The 15,546-nt window shown below is 40.8% G+C and overlaps 2 protein-coding genes across 2 annotated transcripts in view; both read left to right on the forward strand.

Annotated features, from left to right (window-relative positions):
- LOC114203611 (acyl-CoA-binding domain-containing protein 5-like) overlaps positions 1–15,546 on the forward strand; it is a 294,339-nt gene that overhangs the window by 35,489 nt on the left and 243,304 nt on the right. The window lies entirely within an intron of this gene.
- The window catches only part of LOC148163640 (patched domain-containing protein 3-like), a 34,726-nt gene that overhangs the window by 14,557 nt on the left and 4,623 nt on the right, over positions 1–15,546 (forward strand). Inside the window, 5 exon segments of the mRNA XM_088025511.1 lie at positions 942–1,115; positions 1,550–2,115; positions 3,058–3,179; positions 4,932–4,934; positions 14,375–14,517. Of these exon segments, the coding sequence (XP_087881637.1) occupies positions 942–1,115; positions 1,550–2,115; positions 3,058–3,179; positions 4,932–4,934; positions 14,375–14,517 (1,008 nt within the window).

Below are 15,546 nucleotides of genomic sequence, written 5' to 3' on the forward strand. Positions count from 1 at the left end.
CTTGGTATTCTTACAATCTGGAGATTTCGGTAAAATGCCATAACTCCCCACAGAAAAACGCAATCACAATTAATGCTAGGTGACTGCCAACTATGGAAAACATGGCAAGCAATTCTCCTAACTCTAGGAACCGCTCACCACCTGCCTTTCAGTTCCTGCATGTTAAAAGGTAGGTGAGGACTTTCATAAAAAAGGTGACATGAACACAGGGGTCCCTCCATCCTGGGAACTGTGGAACAGACCAAAGATAAACACTCACTTCTCATTCTACATCTTGACTTCTAACCTTTTACAAGGCGAATGTCTATTTTAGCTTGTAGTTAATAAAAATAATAAAGTAAGTGTACCAGGTTCACCTTAGCCAATAACTGTGTTACTGGATGATCCCAGAAAGGTTAGGACATGTGTGTGTGTGGACAAACCAAATTCCCCCAATAAAATGTAAGTCTTGTAGAACAGGCACGCCTCTTACTCACCTTTAGGAAGTGTTTCTGTGTTAACTAGACTCCCGAGGGCACAGGCATGCCCCAGACAAATTTGGGGCTAGTGAGGCTATGGGTCAAAACACGTGATCCCTGGGTCGCCTAGGTGGCTCAGCCGTTAAGCATCTGCCTTCGGCTCAGGTCATGATCCCAGTGTCCTGCGATCGAGTCCCACATCGGGCTCCTTGCTCAGTGAGGAGCCTGCTTCTCCCTCTCCCTCTACTGCTCCCCCTGCTTGTGCTCTCTCTCTCTCCCCCTCACAAATAAATGAATAAAAATCCTAAAAAAAAAAAAAAAAAAAAACCACGTGATCCCCAACCACGCCTCCAGGCTCCCGGCGTGAACCGCCAGAAGTCAAACAGACTCCGGTAGAATTTCTCCAGGAAGCCGTTTCTCCCCCAAGTAGCTGCAGTCTCATCAGCTGTCCAGTTTGAGAACGTTGCTTTTCCTTGCTGAAAGTGAGCCTTAGTCCCTCCACGGGTGGTGCCAGAGGCCTGGCCCGAGGCGGAGGCGAGGCGGAGGCGAGGCAGGAACCGGAGCTGAACTGGGCTTCCCGGCAGAGCATGCAGTCCCTTGAGCGTCCCAATCCCAGTCGGTGTCAGTGCGGGGACGTTCAAGTCTGCCGGCTCCCCGGTCAGAAAGTCAGTTGTCGGAGAGACCCCGCTGCCACACCGACTGCCTAGAGGCGCCCCTCTCCCACGCCTTCGGAAGGCTGGGGTGGGAGGTGGGCTCGCACCCCTGGATCTCCCTGCTGGCACCCATGCTGCTGACGGCTGCTCTGGGCACTACCTCGATTTACTGCCCCAAGGATTTATTTATTTTTTTTTATTTTTAGATTGTTTTTAAATTTATTTGAGAGAGAGAATGAGAGAGAGAGCACATGAGGGGGGGAGGGTCAGAGGGAGAAGCAGACTCCCTGCTGAGCAGGGAGCCTGATGTGAGACTCGATCCCGGGACTCCAGGATCATGACCTGAGCCGAAGGCAATCGCTTAACCAACTGAGCCACCCAGGCGCCCCTGGCCCAAGGATTTAGAAGAAAACCTCGAGGAGAAGTACACCCCCATAGGGAGCCCGGCCAAAGCTGAGCGGCGCTTTGTGCAGGGACATGTTACCGGCAAGGACTCTTACCACTTCTCCATCTCCAGGAAGAGCACCGAAGTCAATTTCGCCTGTATTCTGGCAGTCTCCAACACGGCCTCACTGCTAGAACAAGAAATCCTAGAGGAAATTGGTAAACTGAAGGACGTGGTACAGGATCTGTATGTGACAGAGGAAAACGGAACCCAGATCCGCTACAGTCAGGTGTGCGCTAAGAACCAGGGCCTCTGCGTGCCCTCCAACCCACTCCTGGCTGCCTGGCAGATGAACAAGAACCTCGACCTGAGACACCTCACCTTCCCAATCTTCAACCAAACAGGTCAGCCCATCTACATGGCCGGCACCATTGGAGGAACCCTTTTAGGCAAGAGGACGGGAAGGAACCAGTTACTCGTGAAGGCCAAAGCCATGTGACTTCTGTACTACCTGAAGACTGAGGATGGAGAGATCAACGGGCTTAGCAAGATGTGGTTGATCCATTTCCTGGACCAATTTAGCAACATCGAAACGAGTCTGGCCCTGAAGAAGATCCAGGTACCTGGTGGCTGGGCTTGATAGGGAGGCCAGGAGAAGGTGGGAGGAATAAGGACACTCCTTCCAAGGATCATAGCAGTAGCACTCCCTGATTGAGGGAGTCCTTGGCTTGAAGCTGGGAGTGCTCTACTCTATTTGGTACTTAATCCAGAGTCCTTAATCTCACACATCAAAGGATGCCACAAATCTTAAATCTTTAGTAATGTTCTGGTGGAAAACACAAATCCAACATCCTCAAGGTAGGTCTGTTCCATACAGACATTGACCATCAGGTTTCCTAGTCAAATGACTTTGAAATTCCTACTTTTAGTTAGTCTCTGCTGTTTGGGGGAGCCCCCTAAAACTTGTTTGGACTTCACTGAAATAAAAAATAAAATTAAAAAAAAAAAAACCTTTAAGCAGAAGTTCCATGCTGTTTTTGAAAAGAGAACTAGCTTAGCATTTTCCGAGTAAGTGATCGCATAGTGCCAGGCACATGCTAACTATTCGGTAACGTTGGGCCAGCAAGCCTACTAGTACTTGTGAATAAGCCTGGTCAGAGTGAGACAACTACTGGAAAAAGCCTTTGAATGCTAGATCTTTCTGAAATATCAATGCAATTAAAATAGTAAAAGATAACAACCTAATAAAATTTAGAAAAAGTGACACTTTTCTGTGGCTGTTAATGACTTCACGGTCTCATACAGAACTCAGATTTTGTATAGTCAGGAGTTTCAAACTTCAGGTTTTTGCAAGAAACTTTGGAAAGCATGGCAGGGATTTGCGGGAAGAAGCATATCTATGTTGCCTTCTTTATTCTAAAGTCATAGTTCACATATTTTGATCTTTTACTAAATTTTAACCTGTTGTTTCAATGAATAAGCTATAGTGTTTCAGTAGTGTTTGTAACACACACAGATATTGGAGTGAAAAGTTATTTACTTGGGTATATTTTTGTGGCAGGTGGTCTATTTCATGTCACTTTCCAGACAACTAGAATTTGAAGCAACTTCTATGAACGTGATCCCTTTGTTGCACTTGGCATACGTGCTAATCATATTATTTGCAGTTGCATCATGCTACAGGTAAAACAGCTTTACTGGTTGTTTAACTCTTTTTAAAAATTATTTGCGTGCGATGAAATACATATAAAAGATATAAAATATGTCATTTCAATCATTTTTCAGTGGCATTAATCAGATTCACACTGTCAGCCGTTGAATTAGATTCAACGTGCAACCGTCACAACTATCTGTTTCTAAACATGTTCCATCACCCCAAACAGAATTTGTATAAGCATTAGGCAGTAACCCTCCACGGCCCCAGTCCCGGTTAACCTTCATCTACTTTCTATCCCTATGAATTTGCCTGTTCTAGAGATTTCATATAAGTGGAATCATACAATATATGTTCTTTTGTAACTGGCTCATTTCACTTAGCACAATGTTTTCAAGGTTCAGCTATGACGTGGCTTGCATCAAAACTTCATTCCTTTTTATGACTGACTAATATTTCATCGTGTATAAACAGCACTGTTTATCCACTTGTCTGTTGATGGGCACTTGCAATGTTTCCACCTTTTGGCTATTGTAAATAATGCTGGTGGACAAATATTTGTTTGAGCTCCTGTTTTCAATTCCTTTCAGTATATACCTAAGAGTTGAATTGGTGAGTTGTATGATAATTCCTTGAAGAACGGCCAAACTGCTTGCCACAGAGGCTACCCCATTTTATATCCTACCAGCAATGTATAAGGGTTCCAATTACTGCACATCCTCACCAACACTTGTTACTTTTTGTTTTATTGATTATAGCCATCTTAGTAGTGGCAAAGTGTGGCTTGATTTACAATTCCCTAATTACTGATGATGTTCAGTATCTTTTCATGCATTTATTGGCCATTTGCCTATCTTCCTTGGAGAGATGTCTATGCAAGTCCTTTGCCCATTTTTTAATTGGGTTATTTGTCTTTCGGTTGTTGAGTCCTGTTGTTGATGAGTACTTTGTGTATTTTGGATATTAAACCCTTATCAGAGATATGATTTCTAGGGGTGCCTGGGTGGCTCAGTTGGTTGAGCGTCCCAACTCTTGGTTTCAGCTCAGCTCATGATCTCAGGGTTGTGAGATCGAGCCCCTCGTCAGGCTCAGTGCTGGGTGTGGAGCCTACTTAAGATTTTCTCTTCCCCCCACCCGCCCCTCTCCCCTGCTCATGCTCTTGCTATCTTTCTCTTTCTCTCTTTCTCAAAAAAAAAAAAAATACATGACTTGTAAATATTTCCTCCCACTTCCATGTACTGTCTCTTCACTTTTTTGATAATGTCTTTAATGCACAGGATTTTTTAATTTTGATGAAATCCAATTTGTCTTTTATCATTTTCTTTTTGCTACTTATGCTTTTGGTGTTACATCTATGAATCCATTGACAAGTCCAAGGTCATGCACATTTTCCCTGTGTTTCCTTCTAAGAGTTTCATGGTTTTAGCTCTTATATTTAAGTTGTTGATCAGCTTTTATTTTTTTTATTTTTTTAAAGATTTATTTATTTATTTGAAAGAGAGAGAGAATGAGAGAGAGAGAGCACATGAGAGGGGGGAGGGTCAGAGGGAGAAGCAGACTCCCTGTTGAGCAGGGAGCCGGATGCAGGACTCGATCTTGGGACTCCAGGATCATGACCTGAGCCGAAGGCAGTCGCTTAACCAACTGAGCCACCCAGGCGCCCTTGATCAGCTTTTAGTTCATTTTTGTATACGGTGTGAGTAGAGGTCATTCTACTCACATATGGAATTCATTCTTGCACATATGGAAATCCAGTTGTCCAAGTACCATGTGTTGAAGAGACTGTTCTTTCCAAGTTGGTTGGATTTGGCATCCTTGTCAAAAATCAATTGGCTGTAGATGTATGGGTTTATTTCTGGACTCTCAATTCTATTCCATTAGCCTACAAGTCTGTTGATTTGCTAGTACCACACTCTTTTGATTGCTGTAGCTTTGTTGTGGAAATCAGAGTCCTCCAGTTCTTTTCTTCTTTTTCAGGATTAGTTTGGATTATCCAAGGATCCTTGCAATTCCGTAGGAAGTTGAGGGTTGGGTTTTCCATTTCTGAAGAAAAAAGGCCAATTGGAATTTTGTAAGAAAGAGTGTGTTGAATCTATAGGTTGTTTTAGGTGTGATTGACATTTTAACAATACTGTCCTCCTCCCCATGAACTAAGGATTTCTTTCCATTAATTTAGGTCTTCTTTAGTTTCTTTACCAAATTTTTGTAATTTTTAGTCTTTCACTTCCTTGTTTAAATTTATTTCTAAATATTTTATTATTTTAGACACTATTTAAATGGAATTGCTTTCTTCATTTCATTTATGGATTGTTGATTGCACACAAATAGAAACAACTGATTTTTGTGTGTTGATCTTGTATCTTGCAGCTTTGCTCAATTTGTTTATTAACTCTATTAGTTTGATTGTGGATTCTTTGGAATTTTCAGATATAGGATCATGTAATCATGTAAAAAGGAATAGTTACCTTCTTCATTTCCAGTTTGAATTCCTTTTATTTCTATTTCTTATCTCATTGCTCTGGCTAGCACTTCTACTTCAGTGTTGAATGCCATTGGTGAAAATGGCACCTTTATCTTGTTCCCGACTTTAGAGGGAACTCTTTCAATCTTTCACTATTGACTATAATGTTAGCTCTGCAGTTTTCATAAATGCCCCTATCATTTTGAGGAAGTTCATTTCTATTCCTTGCTTCTTGAGGTTTTTTTTTTTTTATCATAAATGGGTATTAGATCTTGTCAAATGCCTTTTCTGCATCTATTGAGAAGATCATGTGCTTTTTATCCTTTACTCTATTAGTGTGGTGTATTACACTGATTGATTTTCCCATGTTGAACCACTCTTGCATCGCTGCGATAAATCCCACTTGGTCATGATGTATAATCCTCTTAATGTTCTATTGAATTGGGTTCGCTAGAATTTTATTACGGATATCTGCATCCATAGTCATAAGAGATGTTGATCTGTAGTCTTCTTGTAGTCTTTGTCTTGCATTGGTATTAGTGTAATGTGGCCTCATAGAATGAGTTAGGAAGTGTTCCTTCCTTTTCAATTTTTTGGAAGGATTTGAGAAGGATTGGTGTTAATTCTTCTTTACGTGTTTAGTAAAATTCACCAGTGAAATGATTTGGTCTTGGACTTTTCTTTGTCGGGAGGTTTTTGATTACCGATTCAATCTTTTTCCTTCTTACATGTCTGTTGAGATTTTCTATTTCATCTTGAGTCAGTTTAGGTCTTTTGTGTGTTTCTAGAAATTTGTGCATTTCATCTAGGTTATCTAATTTGTTGGTGTAAGTCGTTTATAGTATTTTTTATAATCCTTTCTATTTCTCTAAAATCAGTAGTAATGCCTTCACTTTCATATCTGATTTAGTTATTTGGATCTTCTTTTTCTTCGTCACTCTAGATAAAAGTTTGTCAATTTGTTGATTTTTTTAAATAACCAACTTTTACTTTTGTTCGTTCTCCTTTGTTTTTCTATTCCAGTTTTATTTTTCTCTGTTCTAATCTTTTCATTTCCTTCCTTCTGTTAGCTTTGGGTTTTGTTTTGTTTCTATTTCTACAGAATGTCTAGAAATCACCATAAGGTGATTTAAGATCTTTTTTCTTTTTTTAATGTAGTATAAATTTATCTGTGAGCACTGGTGTTGCTACATCCAGTAAATTATGATATGGTATACTGTGTATTTCTTTTCATTTGTTGCTAAGTATTTTCTAGTTTCCTGTGTGATTTATTCTTTGGCCCATTAGTTGTTTAATTTCCATATATTTTGAATTATCCAGTTTTCCCTCTATTATTGATTTGGAGCTTCATTCCATTGCTGGTTGAAAAGATACTTTGTGTAATTTCAATATTTTTACACTTTCAGACATATTTTGTAACCTAACATATGATCTATTCCAGAGGATGTTTCACGTGCACTTGAGAATTCTGCTATCATTGGGTTGAGTGTTCTATATATCTCTGTAAGGTCTAACTGATTTATAGTGTTGTCCATTTCTTATGTTTCCTTATAGATTATCTGCCTAGGTGTTTTATTTATTATTGAAAATGGTATACTGGGGCACGTGGGTGGCTCAGTTGGTTGGGTGGCTGCCTTTGGCTCAGGTCGTGATCCTGGAGTTCCAGGATCGAGTCCCGCGTCAGGCTCCCTGCTCGGCGGGGAGTCTGCTTCTCTCTCTGACCCTCCCCTTCTCATGTTCTCTCTCTCTCATTCTCTCTCTCAATAAATAAATAAAATCTTAAAAAAAAAAAGAAAATGGTATACTGAATTCTCCAACTATTACTGTAGAGCTACCTATTTCTCTCTACAAGTCTGTCAATATTTGCTTCATGTATTCTGGGTCTCTATTGGTGGCGCATGTATGTTTGTAGTTTTTCTATCTTCTTGATGAATTGGCCTTTTTATCAATATATAATGTCCTTCTTTGTCTCTTTTAACCATTTTTAAAATAAAATCTCTTTTGTCTCATATTAGTATATCCACCCCTGCTGTCCTTTGGTTACTATTCGTATGAAACATCTTTCTCCATCCTTTAACTTTCCATTTGTTTATGTCTTTGGATCTAAAGTGAGTCTCTTGTAGACAGCAGAGGGTTGAATCATGTTATTTTATCCATTTTGTCAATCTCTACGTTTTGACTGGAGACTTTAGTACATTTATATTTAAAGTAACTGCTGACAAGAAAAGACTTCTGCTATTTGGCTCTTTGCATTCTGTGTATCTTATAGCTTTTTGTCCCTCATTTCATCCATTATGCCTCTTGAATATTTAGTTTCCATTTTTCTAGTGAGCTGTTTGATTCTCTTGTCATTTCCTTTGGCAATGACTTTGTGAGATTTTCTTACCATGGAGATTCATATAATTCTAAATTTTAAACAATCTACATTAAATTGATACCAGCTTAACTTCAAAAACACACAAATAGGGTGGCGCCTGAGTGGCTCAGTTGGTTAAGTGTCTGACTCTTGGTTTCAGCTCAGGTCATGATCTCATGGGTGGTGAAATTGAGCTCCACAGCGGGCTCTGTGCTCAATGTGGAGTCTGCTTGAAGATTCTCTCCCTCTGCCCTTCCCCCCACTCACTCTCTTGCTCTCTCTCAAATAAATAAATGTTAAGCATAACATTATTTTAATTTATTATTATAAATTTAAACATTATTTTTTTAATTTCCTTATCAGTGCTCTCCTTTAGCTCTGTCAGCATATGTAGAACAGTGTTTATAGTGTTTGTTTAGTTAAGTCCTATCTTTGTCTTTACTCAAGGATTATTTCTGTTGATTTATTTTGTTTCAAACATATTTTGAGCCACTTTCCTCTTTCTTTGTGTACCTTGTGATTTTTGCTGTTGTCGTTGTTGTTGAAAACTGGGCATTTGGCTGTCATGAGGTAGTAACTGGAAATCAGATTCCCCCTTCCCTAGAGTTTTCTGTTGTTTTTTAATGTGTTTATTTAAGTCTGCAGTAGTCCATTTTCTTAGTGATTTCCTCAAACTATTATTGTAAAGACTGTAATTCTTGTTTTTGTAGTCACTGAAGTTTCTGTACCTTAGCTTGTGTTTAGCTAGTGTCTTTTTTTTAAATTTATTTATTCATGAGAGACAGAGGGAGAGAGAGAGAGGGAGAGAGAGAGAGAGAGAGAGAAGCAGAGGGAGAAGCAGGCTCCCAAGGAGCAGGGAGCCCGATGCGGGACTCAATCCCAGGACCCCGGGATCATGACCTGAGCCGAAGGCAGATGCTTAACCATCTGAGCCACCCAGGCGCCTTAGCTAGTGTCTTGACATAGACTTCCTTGGATGCCAGGAGCTCTCCCACTTTTTGCAAAGTGGTTCTATGCCTGGACCCTCCTTCAGCACTTAGCAAGGCTTACACTGTGCCTAGGGATCAGCCCTAGGTGAAAGCTTAGGGTCTTCTCAGGTTTTTTCTGAGCATACATCTTGCCCTGAGTAACTTTCGAAATTCCCCAGTATACCTGAGTGCTTTTTACTGTCCTAAATTCCCAGAGAAATGCTACTCATCTTTAGCCACCGGCGGTCTTTTGTATTTTTGAGCTGTAACCTTTTGCTCTATGCACTTGAGGTTTGTTAACTCAACCTGTGGCATTTCCAATTTTCTCAACCTGAGTTGAGTTAGACAAAACAGAGGAGTGCTTCGCATCAGTCCTTCAGGTAGCCCCCAAACATGTTAGAACAGACATAAAATGTTTTAGGAATACGATCTGCTCTGCTTCCTCCAGAAACAGGGAATTGGTTCCATACTGGTGACATGAGCTGTTACGGCTTTAAGACTGCCACTGCCTTAATGCTGTGGCCACCTTGAGCCTGTGGCCGCTTTAACACATCTGCCACTTTATGACTTCTACCACACTGGAGAGGGAGAGGGACAGGGCATGTAAATTCACTATAAAACCTTCCTACTAGTTTGAAGTGCTCCCCCACCTTTTCTTTTATTCAACACTTGCTTGGTTGTTGTAAGCTTTTGACTATTTTTCAGAGTTCACAGAATTCTGAAAATATATGCTTCTTTTTCTATATTTCTGGGGCTTGGGAGGGGTGATGAGACTTGGGAAATTCCTACTCCAGGTTTTGCTGACGTCCAGCACTAAACTCTTATTATTTAAACTTTTTTCCCGATTAGCCATAGGGTGCAATCAGAGAGAATAGTAAAAAGACATAAAGAAATTGTGGCCAGGGACGCCTGGGTGGCTCAGTCGGTTAAGTGGCTACCTTCAGCTCAGGTCACGATCTCAGGGTCTTGGGATCGAGCCCCACATCTGGCTCCTTGCTCAGCAGGGAGCCTGCTTCTCCCTCTCCCTCTGCCCGCCACTCCCCCTGCTTGTGCGCTCTCTCTCTGTCAAATAAATAAATAAAATCTTCAAAAAAAAAAAAAAGAAATTGTGGCCAGTTTTGTTTGATTTGGCGTATGTTTTTTATCTTACATATTGTGCCAATTATGACTAATTATTCCATTTGGAGGCAGATATGCTGATAGAACTAAACAAGTCCTTATTTCTGTTATAAGCTTGAACTAGCACTTCTAAGTATATAAAAATTTAATCTCTAATTTAACTGACTTAGGTATCTTCATTGTTCTGATGTGGGGTTTACCTTGTTAAGCGCTTAAAAATTGTTATCTAGGCATTAGGGTTGACTTGGGCTCTTGTGATCAGACAACCAAAATATGAAAAATATCAGCAAAACAAAAGAATTGAGGTGTAGAGAGAACCCCACAGATTATATCATTCCAGTGATTCTCAGCAGTCACAGAGAGATCTCTAAACCCACATATTCTGAGGCCCTGCCCTATTGAATGAAGTCTCTGTGGGTTCAGTTAGGAAATCTATATTTCAAAAACTTCTCTAGTTGATTCTCATGCGTAGGTTGGTTTCGAACAAATGATATCATTTAACTCTCTAGATTTTAAGGTAGAGAAAAATGAGGCCCCAGGAGGTAAAGGGAGTTAACCACAGTGGGTACTTCTCTGGAGTCAATAAACTATCTCACAACTTTGTTATTCTGGAAAGAAAGACCACATCCCCTAGAAAGCAAACAAACCAAAATACTAAAGAGGAAGGGTAGGAGGGAGGGAGAGAGGGAGGAAGAATGGGGAGGGGAAAAGACAAAATTCAGTCTTGTTAAAGTCGGTAGAGTAAAAAAAAAATGTTAAACTAGTGTGGAATCTACAAGGTACCAACAACTGGTTTGGTACAAGTTTTCTACTAGAGAAAGTTTTCAACTAGAGTTTTCAACTAGATAGTTGGTTCTGAAGATACAAGTTTATATCAATTCTTGCTTCTCTTCACAAATGATTATGGACAGGGGCGCCCGGGTGGCTCAGTCGTTGGGCGTCTGCCTGCGGCTCGGGTCGTGATCCCAGGGTCCCGGGATCGAGCCCCGCATCGGGCTCCCTGCTCCGCGGGAGGCCTGCTTCTCCCTCTCCCACTCCCCCTGCTTGTGTTCCCTCTCTCGCTGTGTCTCTCTCTGCAAATAAATAAATAAAATCTTAAAAAAAAACAACAACAGATGATTATGGACAGTAATACAGAAAATCTTATACCAAAGGCAATTAGAAAATGATTTATATTTATGTCTCTTTGAAGACATTATGTGGATGTAACCAACATACTGAACACATGGGACTCATGAGGTATAAACATACAGCAACTTTATTTTGGTCTCCCTTTGTTCCCTTTAAGTTTTGTAGGTCGAGCAAGTTCTTCCTCTGTCGCCCGAAAACTCAGGCAGGTCCTGTGACTTTTGTGGTCATTCTTAGGTAAGACAAAACGCTCCATTCAGAATTAAAATGCCAGTGTCCATGTAATAATCAAGAGGGGTAACTGGGTTTGAAGCTAAGTTTCCCCCCAGCACTCTTAGCCAGAGCAGGCTGCGCGGGATAGTCCTTAATGGGGAAAAAGGGGACTCACCAGCCCTCTTCTATCACGTCTCTCCCTACTTTCCATCTTGCTAAGGTGCCTCCTGGGTTGGAGCATGCCCAGGGAGAAGAGGAAAGGGAGCAGGAAAATTCTTAAGGTACAGATGCTGCCATGATGGTTCAGTTCGATGATTCAATTCAATTTCAAGCCTTCTCTGGGCTCGCAAATAAAACTAATTCCCCCAAGAATGTGTTTGTAAGTTCCTTGGACATCTCCCACACCTACCCCTCTGTTATCACTGAGAATCTCTTCTCTCTGTTCTGGGCGGGGCCTCCTAGACAGTCCCTAAGCCATTGCCTATCCTGCTTGTGTCAGATACTTACGTATGAAGGTTATTCTTTGCATGCATGCATTTGCCTCACACAGAACCCGTATTTTTTTTTAAGAAAGATTTTTCTTTCTTTCTTTATTTGACAGAGAGAGACACAGCGAGAGAGGGAACACAAGCAGGGGGAGTGGGCGAGGGAGAAGCAGGCTTCCCGCGGAGCAGGGAGCCCGATGTGGGGCTCGATCCCAGGGCCCTGGGATCATGACCTGAGCCGAAGGCAGACGCTGAACGACTGAGCCACCCGGGCGCCCCCAGAACCCTTACTTGAACACATTTTAGGGTTCTATGTTTATTGTCTTGTAGTGAAGTCATGTGAACAATAGTAAGACTTTTTCAAGTTTATGCTCTAATTTAAACCTTATTCTACAGCAAGTAGTGGTATATTGAGCTTCTAGACTATTTCAGAATTGTCTAACATTCTGGAAATGACAAAACTTACCCCAAATATTAGATCAGTTTCTGAAACAATCTGGGGAAAATCTTTCCCTTCTCAAACACACTCTAAATTATTGTTTACTCGTGGGAGACATCATTACCTTTCAAGGAAGGTAACCCTCACCAAACATACAGATTGTTTTCTAAGGGCAGTAATTTCTAATTTAGCCCTTCTCTGCTAAGTGAATAAAAAATTCAGAAGATTGGCCATTTTGCTGCCAGTGATGCCCAAATCGGCCTGAGCACTGCAATCGTATGAGGAAAGTTTTAGACACAGAGACTCAGCAGCTTCACTACAAACCTACTGAATCAGGATCTGCATAGCTAGGTTCCAGGAAATCTAAGGTTCTAAGACTCTCCTAGGTCATTCTGATAAACTGCTTAAAGCAAAATCCTTCTGGGGGACTGGAATATCTGCGAGTGTATTCACCAAACTCCTACAGTGTTCCACTTTCAAATCTTTTCTTCCATTGCCTATTGAACATTAAAATAAAGGTCATTGAGAGAAAGTCAACTGAGCAACTAGTCAAAGTAAAGTCATACTCCCCCATCTGAAAAATTCACACCAAAAAATCCGGAAACTTGAGAGAAGAAATGGAAATAAATGTCATATGTAACTTTTATTCTCCTTAATCTTTCTGATTTCAGAGTTCATCTTTGTTACTTTCTTCTTTTAAACTGCTATAAGCCAGTAGTGTTTGAAGAAAGTATTCATTATAGTCAAATTTTATTCTAACAAAGCAACTTACTTTTGCTCTGGAATTTTGCGTGTGTGGTTGATTTGGGGCCCTGAATTTAACTCCTAGCGCCGGTGGGCTGAAAAAAAGTGAAATACAACCATGGCGTAGACCTTTTTTTCATAATAAGAAAGTTTAGCTACTTTATTGTTACAACAGTAAAAGGTCTTTAGTCGTGTTCTTGCTGTGTTAGAATCAGTGCTTCCATTTCCATAGTGGACTCCTAGTTTTCAATCCAAACTTCGTTTCTCTCTCTTCCTAAAAATATCTAGAGACGAATATCAGTCATTTGTTTTGAAGCAGTTAACAAACAAGTGAGGTATAAAACCAGAGATTGTTGTCAATATTTTTAAATGTAATGTGGAGGGCCCCTGGGTGGCTCAGCGGTTAAGTGTCGCCTTTGGCTCAGATCATGATCCCAGGGTTGTGGGATCGAGTCCAGCGTCAGGCTCCCTGCTTCTCCCTCTCCCTCTGCCTGCCATGCCCCCTGCTTGTGCTCCCTGGCTCTCTCACTGTCTCTCTGACAAATAAATAAATAAATAAATAAATAAATAAATAAATAAATAATCTTTTTAAAAAATGTCATGTTGTGGTTGTTGGGTAGGTCAAGTACCGAATCCATACTTTAAAATGCTGTCTATATATTCTCATTTCTGGGAAACAGGCACGTCTTTGTTACTCAAAATGGACTACATTTCCAACTCTTTTGCAATTAGTAGCAACTTTTCTAGAGCCCACTTCAGCAGTAGACAAGAATCCTGAAAATGTTTTAGGAGGAGTCTTTCTACATTTTGCTAAGCACAATGCATATTGAACCTGGCTCTGAAATACAGGAGCTATTTAGGATTGCATCTATGGCTAGCTGGGGTCAAGGGTTGGGTGAAAAGAGCACTGGGTATGGGTACTTTCTCTGCTACAGCTTGCCCTCCCTTTGCTGTTGTATTCCATTGACACCCTTTGAAGAGCAGAGAGGAATTAACCATCGGGAGTGCTTTAGTGCATCTTTGTGGTTCTCAGCTACCAGTCAGTGGGGAGTAGTGCTTGCTCAGCTGCAGAAGAATCACCCAGGAAGTCTGGCAAAAGCACAGATAACTTCTCTGTTCCCTCTCTCCTTTTTCCCACTTGGTCTGGGATGGTGCCTGGGAGTTAAAGGTCTCCAGTAGACAGGTATGGGAATGATTGCCCAAGAGCTTTCTGACCAGGTGTCCAAGTCGAGAATGCTATAAACCGATGGAATTTCCGTATAGAAGCTACCACCACAGATCCCATGATTTTTCTCTCCAAATATACAAGAGTGACTGTGTATGCAACAAAATGTGAGCTGCAACCTTTGGAGTGATTTCTGCGGCCTTGGCAGTGGTGAGCGGTTTTGGCCTGATGTTGGACATTGGGGTGCCATTTGTGATCCTAGTTGCAAATTCACCGTTTCTTATTCTGGGTGAGTAAAACAAAACGTTGAGACTACACGTTGTAAATGTGGGGGTGCAGGGTAGATAAGGGAAGGAGTTTAGGTTAGATTAAGCAAAATAATTATATTTAAGTGGCTCTATAGATCCAAAATGAGGTGACAGGAAAAAAGAAAGTCAAATTGAATTATGTGTCCTTAGAGGTAGAGAAGTCTAGTACCCCAGATGGGAAAACACAGACAAGGGACATGAACAGGCAGTTCACACCCCAAAAGTCCGAAATATGAATCCCCCGAAATATAAGAAAAAAATAATTTCCTCTCTCAATTAACTGAGGGATGAAAATTAAACCAAAAGTGAGACACCTTGTTTTCTTACCAGATTAATAAATGTCAGCAAGATTGAAGGAAAGTTGTATGGAAATGAACACTCATTCTTCTATGGGACAATGATAAACTGGTACACCCTTCTGTTAGTCCAGTTTTGCAACAAATCAAAAGACTTAAAAATTAAACAGGGAATGCCTTTGGCTTACTGATGCCACTTCTAGGCATTTGTCCTAGTAATTGGACAAGTGCTTAAAAAGTAGAAAAATTATGTTCATTTTGACATTATGTAGAACAGGAAGGTTTTGAAAGCCATCTAATCCCCTATCAACATGGGATTGGGCAACTCAAACATAACATATTAAGATTTTGAATCCTATTCAGTCCTTAGAAAGAGGTAGATTTATAAGATCTGTAAGGTACATATAAGACCTAAAACCTCTGCCAGAAAAATGCCGGTTATGAAACAAGGTGTTCGAAATAGAGAGATACAGTTGTACGGGCATATTTGTACAGGACAAATTCTGGATGGACATATGTAAAAATGAAGGGTGGAATTACAGTTGCTCAAATTTTTCTCTGTATTTTCCTGTACTTTCAGAATTTATAATAAGCATGAGAAAACAAAGGTGTTTATATTTGAGGAAGCAAGGAGCTTGGAAGTAGTAGTATTTGGTTTCCCAGGGCAGACAGTGATGAGCTGTATACTGGATGTCTAGTCCACAGCTATACTTA

The sequence above is a fragment of the Eumetopias jubatus genome, unplaced genomic scaffold (genome assembly GCF_037043125.1).
Source record: "Eumetopias jubatus isolate StellerSeaLion01/CBP00866 unplaced genomic scaffold, mEumJub1_p1.0 scaffold_8, whole genome shotgun sequence".
NCBI lineage: Eukaryota > Metazoa > Chordata > Mammalia > Carnivora > Otariidae > Eumetopias > Eumetopias jubatus.